The 9,375-nt window shown below is 36.9% G+C and overlaps 2 protein-coding genes across 5 annotated transcripts in view; one reads left to right on the top strand and one right to left on the bottom strand.

Moving 5' to 3' along the window:
- Positions 1-127: 127 nt before the first annotated feature.
- Positions 128-7,303, top strand: LOC130547395 (uncharacterized). Of its 4 annotated transcripts, XM_057323337.1 has the most exons (5): positions 128-366; positions 470-568; positions 1,285-1,809; positions 2,917-3,138; positions 3,220-7,303. In XM_057323337.1, exons 1-5 carry the CDS (start codon positions 348-350, stop codon positions 4,683-4,685), a joined length of 2,331 nt encoding a protein of 776 aa, XP_057179320.1. In that variant the 5' UTR covers positions 128-347; the 3' UTR covers positions 4,686-7,303. The 4 variants fall into 4 exon arrangements, with proteins under 4 accessions (XP_057179320.1, XP_057179338.1, XP_057179328.1 ...); XM_057323355.1 differs by having other exon boundaries at positions 128-568; positions 1,333-1,809; XM_057323345.1 differs by having other exon boundaries at positions 128-568; positions 3,262-7,303.
- Positions 5,419-9,375, bottom strand: part of kcnt1b (potassium sodium-activated channel subfamily T member 1b) — a 60,705-nt gene continuing 56,748 nt past the window's right edge. The window contains 1 exon segment of the mRNA XM_057323317.1: positions 5,419-7,679. Within this exon segment, the coding sequence (XP_057179300.1) occupies positions 7,562-7,679 (118 nt within the window). The 3' untranslated portion in view covers positions 5,419-7,561.

Genomic DNA, 9,375 nt, shown 5'->3' with positions numbered 1-9,375 from the left:
TTCTTATTTGTTTTGTTTAGTTTGCTTTCATTGTTGACATTTTTCATCTCTCACCCACTTTGAGTTTTACTGTTATACTTTGCACACATTAGCGAGTGTTTGATGTGATGATATGTAATAGTTTTAGTGGTGTTGGGCAATTGTTGGTGGGTTTCTTACTGGGGGTCTCGTGATGGATGTCCCAACATCACCCAGTTGGAACACTGCATGCTCATCTGTATCCTTGACAAACTATTGTGGTTATATTTGTATCCTGGCAACTGGCAGTTAAAGCACAGCGGGTGGTTTTGTGGGTCAGGTATTCAGTGGATGTTTGGTCAATATACAGAAGACTGAAGACATTTTTAATGTTTTTCAAGATGCACGGTGAGTTTTAATGCGGTTTCATTTGGCCTTGACTTTACAATTAATTAAAACCTGATGTTCAAATGGATACATTTATTCATTTTTTTTCCTTTTTTTTGCCTAGCTCTTCTTGTTTTAATAGTTTTCCAGTGCATACACGTAGCATGGCTTCAATCCTGTATAGATACAGAAACGGACTATGTTTGCAAGGAGATTCCGAGAGGTAAGAGGAACAGATTTTCTTTGATGCCCCCCCGAAATTTAGACTATCAACTTTAAAATTAAAAGAAAATCTTATTTGTATTATGTTGCATAATGGATTTCCAACAAGTACGGTCTATTTGAGCCTTCTGTATGTACATTTATAAAAATTGAATAGGTTTGTAACTGACTAGTAAAATTAAATTTTCAAATTTTTTTAATTATGAAAATTAATAAAGCTAAACCCTTACGGAGAACTTTTTAAAGCTGTTAAAACACAATATAATGTTTAAATAAAATAATGTAAATATACAGCTGCAGAAAAAACAGGAGACCATTTCAAAATCAGTTTTTCAGATTTTAAAATGTACAATGTCTAGCTACGGGTTTTAGTAAAATTATCCTTTTTGTTTCATTCTATGAACTACTAACAATATTTCTCTCAAAGAAAAACAGGTCAAAATAACCGAAAAGATACTCTGTATTTTTTCAGACCTCAAATACTAAGGTTTATAACCTTGATTTTTATGACCAGTCATATGTCAACTCATGCTGTCAGTTTTTCACATTTTTTTCCGCGGCTGTATATCGTGTTGGCACAGGTCACGTTAGGAGTTCAAGCATACAGGTTTAGCGCTAGCTATTGTAACACTTAATTGTGATATATCATGCCACGATATAACATAATTTTACTTTCACCTAATTTTACTTTCTCAGTAACATTTTTCTTCTTTCTAGATTATCCTGCTGGCCTGACATCTTTGATTCTCTTTGTGAGTGATTTAGGAGAAATCAACTCGTCTATGTTTAACAGTACAAATCTGACCTCAGTGACCAGTTTAACCATGACACAAGCTGGGGTCACCGCAGTGGCACCACAAACCTTCGATAAGTTCCTCAACCTCAAAACTCTCATTTTGGACAGTAATCATCTTTCTCATGTCTCTTCTGAATGGTTCAGTCATCCTGACGCACTCGAAACCCTCCGACTGTCAAATAATCAAATAACTACATTGGATCGTAATTCTCTTTTTGGGATGACAAATCTTCTAGCTTTAAACTTGTCTCGGAATTATATTTACACTATAACTCGTACCAGTTTTATGGGTATGAGTAAACTAAGGCAACTGGATCTGTCAAACAATAACCTGACAAATCTGAGTGTTGATGTCTTGCGTCCCCTCAACGGCACCAAGATCCGTCTGGATGGAAACCGGTGGGACTGCTCGTGCTCTGTACAGGACTTTGCAAACTTCCTGAGAGGTATATGACAATTTCCATCTCATTCTTTTTCATCTTTTTAAAGTACGTTTATTTAATCCAATGTTTTACTGTAACTAGGGTCTTTGATCATTTAATGATTATAAAGGGACAGTTTGCTCAAAATAAAGACTCAACCTCATTCAAAGGCTTTAAGAGTAAAAGAACAACCAAATAGTATTTTCTCTACAGTATAAAAAATACTTAACTAAAGACAAAAAAATGACTCGTCCATAAGAAGTTTGCAATTTGTTGTAGCTATTTTACGACTTCTTAAAATCTCATTCATACATTTAGTTTGATCTACTTTCCCTCCTGCTTTTTTTAAATAATCATTTGTTTTTGTGTAAAATAGTTCAAATTTCCCTTGAGATCAGCTTTAAATGTGTACTTTATTCTATACTATGGCTGTCAAACGATTAATCGTGATTAATCGCATCCAGAATAAAAGTTTGTGTTTACGTAATTTGTGTCAGTATACTGTGCTAATTCATTTTGTATTTATGAACACACACACATAAATGCATTGATTTTAGAAAAATATAAAATATAACAATAAATAAACATTTATTTAGAATTTAAATTATTGGTAAATATAAATTAATACATTTAAATATTTCCTAAATATATAGACAAGTATGTGTATGTTTTGTGTTTATAAATACAAAATTAATATGCACTGTACACAGATACTGTATATATTATGTAAACACAAACTATTATTCTGGATGCGATTAATCGCGATTAATCGTTTGACAGCCGTATTCTATACTAAAGCTTTATTGTATCTTTGTATAAGGAAAAGAGACCAACTATCCCATTTAAGTTCGTACAATTGATCCTATAAAGTAGCTTTTAAAATACCATTCTCGCTTTGTTAAACCTACTTTTACCAGGCTTTATAAAACTGAAGACAAGATGAATAAGCTGAAAACGGAATAAAATGGTTTCTTGCATAATGTTATTTCTAAACACGTCCACAATGGACATTCTGCTAAAACTCTATCAAAGTAAAAGATGACAACAGCATTTTTATTTTGGGTGAACCATCCATTTAACTTCGAACAAACCCTTTTAAATGTCTAATAGCACGTTTATAAATACATTCAGGTCTGCAGAATGCCTCTCTGTTGGAGAATGAGATGATGGTGTCCTGCAGAAGCCCTCCGGAGTTGAAAGATAAACCTGTTTGGCAGGTGCCAGAGTGTAACATCCAAACAACTGAACATCCCACCACTACGAACCCCGTCACCGGCCGCCCCGCCACCGGAGGGCCTACCAGTACAACCAAATCACTTCCAATGAAACCTTCCACTTTAATCAGTTTAATTGGTAGGTGCCATTGATTCAATGCTTGTTTTTACTCCTCACCTGCATTCAATAATGTTGATAACGGTTGCTCTTCTTAACCAGTGGTACTTTGTGCCCTGGTACTTGTCATCTGTGTCCTTTCAGTGTTGTATCATCGGAAACGAGAGAGGAAACATCTACAAGCCATTAAACCTTCTCCAGCGACCACAGAGAGAGAAACAACAAAGAACAACAGAGGAGGAGTTCAATCTAAAATTCTTGAACCAACAGAAACCACCACAACACAGATGTTCCCGAGGTCACACCAGACCAGAGCTGCAGATGAGATGATGTCCCAGATTAATTACATTTATTCTTCAGGGATCTATCAATGCAGAGAACCCATTAAGCGCGTCAGCTCCGCAGGTCCAATTCTCTGCATGACGGAGACGTTTTGGAAAGAGATGGAGACAGACGCGGACACTGAAAAAGTCCGCACAATGAAGCAAGATGAGTATTACGATGGATGCGTGAGATCAGAACATCGGGAGGAAAATGTGAGAGGGAATGCTGGTGTGTGTGACGGGGTGGAGCATAAGAATGATGGACAAATGAGAATAGAGTTGGATGAGCAAAACACAAGCTTGAAGGATGAGGTCAGTAACGCCACGGAGAAGCTGGGGTCACGTGACGATGGACTAGATAAAGAAACTGATGAGACTAAAGCTGGAACAAGTATGGACAGTGAGGTGAATACTTATGAGGAACGACTTGATTGTGACTTAATAGAAGGTGCAGAAGCAAACCGAGCTATTCCACATGGAGAACGTAGCACTGACCAGGTTATGGAGAACGCGGAGAACTTACCTTACCTCACCATCGGTGCAGATCTAGAAAAGCAGACCTCTGTGGTTGAACGAAACACCGCTCCAGACGGGAACAGATCAGGACCTTTACGATCCATTCGACGTGTTCTTACCTGGCCCCCGACTGCAGTTCAATGGAAGAAGCAGTGGGTACAAAACCAGCACGTGCTCAATGTCTTTCCCAAACTTATATTTGTAACCGGTTACATGCCGTTTCAGCACAGCGTTTATCCCACAACCCTCCCCATTGCCCCACAGTTCAACGCTCTCGAGTTTTTACCAGAAAACGCACTCCCACGAGATGATGTTATTGATGGAGACACTCGCTGGGGAAACGTTAAGTCCTGCACTCGGAAAATCCTACATTTCAATGCCCAGGAGTCCTCCTTGTCTGGGAATACATCACCAGGGATGGATGTCAGAACCATATCAACAGCGGAAACTCGGAGGTCAGACTTATTTTCCCAAAACTCACCTATTGATGAGAGTGATGCCCGCTCTCAACTGTTCACCGTCCTTCATCCATCATCTGGTGGCAGCGATTCAGGAGAGAAGATAAACAATGCAGATGATGTGAAGAAAACTCCGAGCATTGCGAAAAAGAGACGGCGTGACCTGAAAAGGTCAGAATTGAGAAAGCAGTCCAGGCGAGATGAGAACGCAGCGAGGGCTCAGAAGAACGATCAGACGGTCCAGAAGAATGATACCAGACCTCATGTTTGAGATTCTCCAAAAGACGCCAGTCTGGAGCACACATCCATAGGCCTGTTACGCGAGGTGGTGGAAAATCATGGGCGTTGGACCCGGGCGAGGTGGAGACAAACACAAATAAATAAAGATAAACTCAAACAGCAACGCCAGTCGACGGTTGTTGAGAGTCGCTAGATGGTGGCTGTGTATTTCATATTCTTTGATATATCTGTGTGCAAGACATTAAAAAATGAAATTATGTAACATATGGTATGATGATCTATGGCTACTGTAATAACAAGCAATTATTCAAATTCGTCATTTACTGTAATGGGGAAATCTGTTGATCCTGTAATTACAAAATAAAGCTCTTAATTTATAAACTGGGATTTAAAATAAAACACAAAAATATATATAGAATGAAAAAGAAATAATATTGTCCAGTTTCCCAAACTAGGAAGTGTTAAAGAAATATCTGTACCGGTGTACTTTTATAAAAGTCTTTATAAAGTAGTTTTTTCACGTGGGCCACCACAAAAATTGCTAATCATGTTCTGGTAAAGTTAGGATAATATAGTTTATCAATACTGCATACTATTTACATATGACATCTTCCTGCAGTAAAAATCACAACTACGCTTTTATTCGAATCATTTAATATTTTGATACAGCCTCGTTGCAATACCGCTAACGGCCACCGGGGGCAGCGGCAAGCACGAACACATTCATTGATTAATATCCATTTGTAAATAATAATACAGCCACATCGTTTCTGGCTGCATGCAGCATTTATTCATTCTAACACGTTCGTACAGAAATTGTACAAAATTTAGAAGTCTGTGAAATATTCAGCAGATCAGCACAATCCAAAAAACAGGAGCCAGCAAATGTAAACATGAATCTCTGACACATTTGGCAAGATTAGGACATGCATGGTCCGAGTTTTTTCCGTCACTACTGGAGAGAAAACAAACGAAACACTTGTAAAGTACGACAGCTGTGATCAGCTGATAAATACATCTGTATTAAATACTAGGGAACTAGTAAAAAATAGAAGATATCTGCAGGCTGTCATTTTAACATGCAAATCTTTTTCAATATGATGCATGGAAAATGATTAAATGTTATTAAACCAAAAACATTCCCAAGGCAGTTTGCATGAGAAAGGTTGATAGAAAATGTAGGCCAACAGCTTCTGTTTTCTACTGACAGACTGGTGAACTCATAATACTGCTATAAAATAAATAAACGGATATGCTAAAACAAGGCAGAAAACACAATAATGAAATAAACGCAATAGCTACAAAGATTTCCAATTGTATCACATCATTAACCATCTACCCCCTTCCCTTTTACAGTATATATGCAACATTACAGTCGTTTCTGTGAGTGGAAATCCATGTTTTCTGTTCTATTATACAGATGAATAAAAATGTATATAGGCCTAATAAATAAATAAAAACAATTGTCAGCTCTACATAATAAACATCAACTCCTTATACACGTTCACATAAAAAATGACATAATGGAATACATCTTACAAGCAGGCAAAAAAAAGTAGCAAACAAAAGATTTGCTAAATCTGTGTCAGACACCAGAAAGTCCCCTGAAGTCACAAAACTGTTTTCATATCACCTTTCAACATGGCTCTAATTGTAACTAAAGGCTTGTTTTTTTTACGTAATACTGTATATTAATTGTGTGTGTGTGTGCGCGTGCGTGCGTGCGTGTTAAAGGGTTACGGTGTACTGCTCTATCAAGAGAGCTTAGTGCAAAAGTGGCAAATTCAAATAATTTATATTGTAGTAAATATTTCATAAATGATCGGTAGCATAATGTTGAAATTGACAAAATGAACAAAAATTGAAACTGAACAAAAAACAGATAATTGAATATGATTCAAAATGCTGTTGATACAGCAATAAAACAAACAAATGAAAAACACTTGTTAGACAATTCAAACACATAAAATCTATATTACATATCCTAATATTTACTATTGTATAACTCACACACTCAAGTCATAATTCATGAGTTTCAGATCAATACTGTACAATAGCATTTAAACAACGTTCATTCAATACTTCTGATGCTTGTGCGTTACCTTCATGGATGATGTGTTTGCCTTAAAATATTCCTTACTTTTTTGCAATAAAAAGCATGTTAAATGTTACGGCAAAGGACATGATCACAGCTGAGATCATGTGATGGATCAACAATATGTTTAAACAGTTGCAGTTTGGGAATACCAATAAATAAACAATATCCTTTGTGCTTTAAGGACAAATCACGACAAAATACTGTGAATACTTAAGAGGTCACTGCATGAGCATGTAAAAGAATACGTGGTTAACTTATATGTACAAATATACTGTATATATACTATGTGCTCTGTTCAAAATATAGCACTGATGTAAACTAGTTCTGTGTGTTACAGGGCTTTGACATCACCAGCGTTCTGGTCCAATCAGATGAACTGACTGACGTGACTGTGTTTGTTTTCTTCTGTCCGTAGCTGCGCACATGAATACTGCGTTACGTAATGCTCTGTGATGTATATACTGCCCTACTGTATATATCCAAAGTGCTTGGACGTTGTGTTTGGTCCAGAGTGACTCATAACAACCCAATCTTACACAGTCTTAAATATATATATAAAAAAAACGTAATAACCAGCCATGTTCAGAAAAGTCTGAAATGGTAGATTGTGTCTTTGTAAAAAAGAGGAATCTGTAAAGAGTTAAGGTTTGGAAGGGCAGCTTGTGTTGGCACGCGAGTGCTGACAGTCAGTCGGGTTGGTTGGTTGGTTTGGCTGTGTCTCCTGGCATCGTTCATGCAGACTGTCCTGTAGCAGCGAGGGGGGCGTGGGGGACAGAGAGGAGCGGTGTGTATGACAGGACTTCCGGTTCTTACAGATGAGTCTCATCCCGTGTCTCTGATCCGGAATCCTGCCGTAGTTTCCCTCCAGCCGGTGCTCCCGATAGATTCTCAGGAACATGTGCCAGCGGATCAGAGCGAATGATGTAGCTACAGTGAGGTACAATAAATGAATGCTGTGCGGTTACAAACCAGGCGGCTCAACACAGATAACACATATAGCTATGGAAAAGATTAAAGGGACAGTCCACCCAAAACTGACAATTCTGTCATCATTTACTCACACTTTCAACCCTGTATAACTTCTGCAGAACACAAAAGACGATATTCTGAAAATGTTGGTAAACACGTTTTTGTGTCCATTCAACAGAAGGGATTTCGGTTACCAACATTATTCAAAAGATATGCTATTGTGTTCTGCAGAAGAAAGGAAGCCATGCAGGTTTGAAATGACAAGAGGATGAGTAAATGACGACAGAATTTTCATTTTGGGTGAACTATCACTTTAAGAGACAACCCATCAAACAAAACCAGGAGTGGCACGTGAAAGACTAACAAAAAAAAACAAATACGATTTTTTAAACTCTTCACAAAAACAATATTTTGGAGTTTAAAATGAATATGAACTTGTCTTTGCATGATTCGAGGTCTGAAAACACAATACAAAAATGATTTCTTTGCATTTTTGTCTCGTTTTCCAGTCTACAATATCTAAAAATTCGTAAATTAAGTCTTAAATTCTTAAATCAAGATTTTATTCAATAGCAAAATGGCCTATGACAATAAGTCTTGTGTTCTGAAGAAAATAAATTAATAAAAAAATAATTAAGTTCTCAAAATAATATGTTTTTGAAAACAAAAATAAATATATGCATGTATAGACAGTTTCATCGGACGCGCACACCGGGACAAAGCTTGGTATCGCAGTCTAAATTCAAAATATTGGAGTTTAGCCAAGTAAAGGTGGTTCTCGGTTTCTTTTGCTTGTTATCAGAAATAATCTACAGGCACTCTATTGTTTGTGAATGTGTATCAGAATTTAAGGGCAGTCCACTAATGCGCAGAAACGTTTGTTTATGTTGTCACTTTGAAACCGTCCATGTGTCTAAATATTAGTGGTGTCAATCGATCAAAAAAATTAATCGGATCAATCAAATATTATGTGATTAATCACAATTAATCGCACATAACATTAATGTTTTTAAATATACTTTTACAATCTAACAATTTCACATTTAATCTCCAAATTAATGTAGAAACAACAGATTTCGTTAACAGCATCAATTTATGAATGAAAGCCAACATTCTGATATTAGTACTGCAACTGATGTCTACATTAAATTGATCATTTTTTCTTTATGTTAACATTAATTATAGCCGTTCAACATTGAAATACAGTATAATTGAGATCTATCATGTCTAATAGGTAGGACATATACAGAAGTTCTCAAACACTTTACAGTCTTTAATGCTAAATTGTAAATTAAATACAGAATTAAAGCTCCAGAACACATAGATTTCCCTCTTTTCTTTTGGTCTTTTATTACATTAGTAACAGGAGTCACAGCAGCAGGTTTAAGAACGCGGCCCCTTTAAGAGCTGCCGCTCTACGCACATCTGACGCCCTTTCCCATTTTCACAACTCCTTGCATTCAATTAGGATTTTATTTAGCACGTTGAAATCTGTGCTTACGAAAATACTGTTTCTGTTCAGTCATGCACGAAAGAGAACTTAATACTGGTGCATCTGACAGATTCTGACAGAGATTCACTAATGCAGCCTTTAGCCCGTGACTGTATACAACAGACTGGACGCTGTCACGTTGCGTTTTGCCGCGTCCCACAG

The sequence above is a fragment of the Triplophysa rosa genome, linkage group LG2 (genome assembly GCF_024868665.1).
Source record: "Triplophysa rosa linkage group LG2, Trosa_1v2, whole genome shotgun sequence".
Lineage (NCBI taxonomy): Eukaryota > Metazoa > Chordata > Actinopteri > Cypriniformes > Nemacheilidae > Triplophysa > Triplophysa rosa.
This window is presented reverse-complemented; position numbering and strand designations above follow the sequence as displayed.

Coding starts and splice junctions, on each gene's coding strand:
- LOC130547395 (XM_057323330.1), top strand. CDS start 421: ATGTTCAAATGGATACATTTATTCATTTTTTTTCCTTTTTTTTGCCTA. Junction 1,810..2,916: donor CTTTGCAAACTTCCTGAGAG/GTATATGACAAT, acceptor AAATACATTCAG/GTCTGCAGAATGCCTCTCTG. Junction 3,139..3,219: donor CACTTTAATCAGTTTAATTG/GTAGGTGCCATT, acceptor CTTCTTAACCAG/TGGTACTTTGTGCCCTGGTA.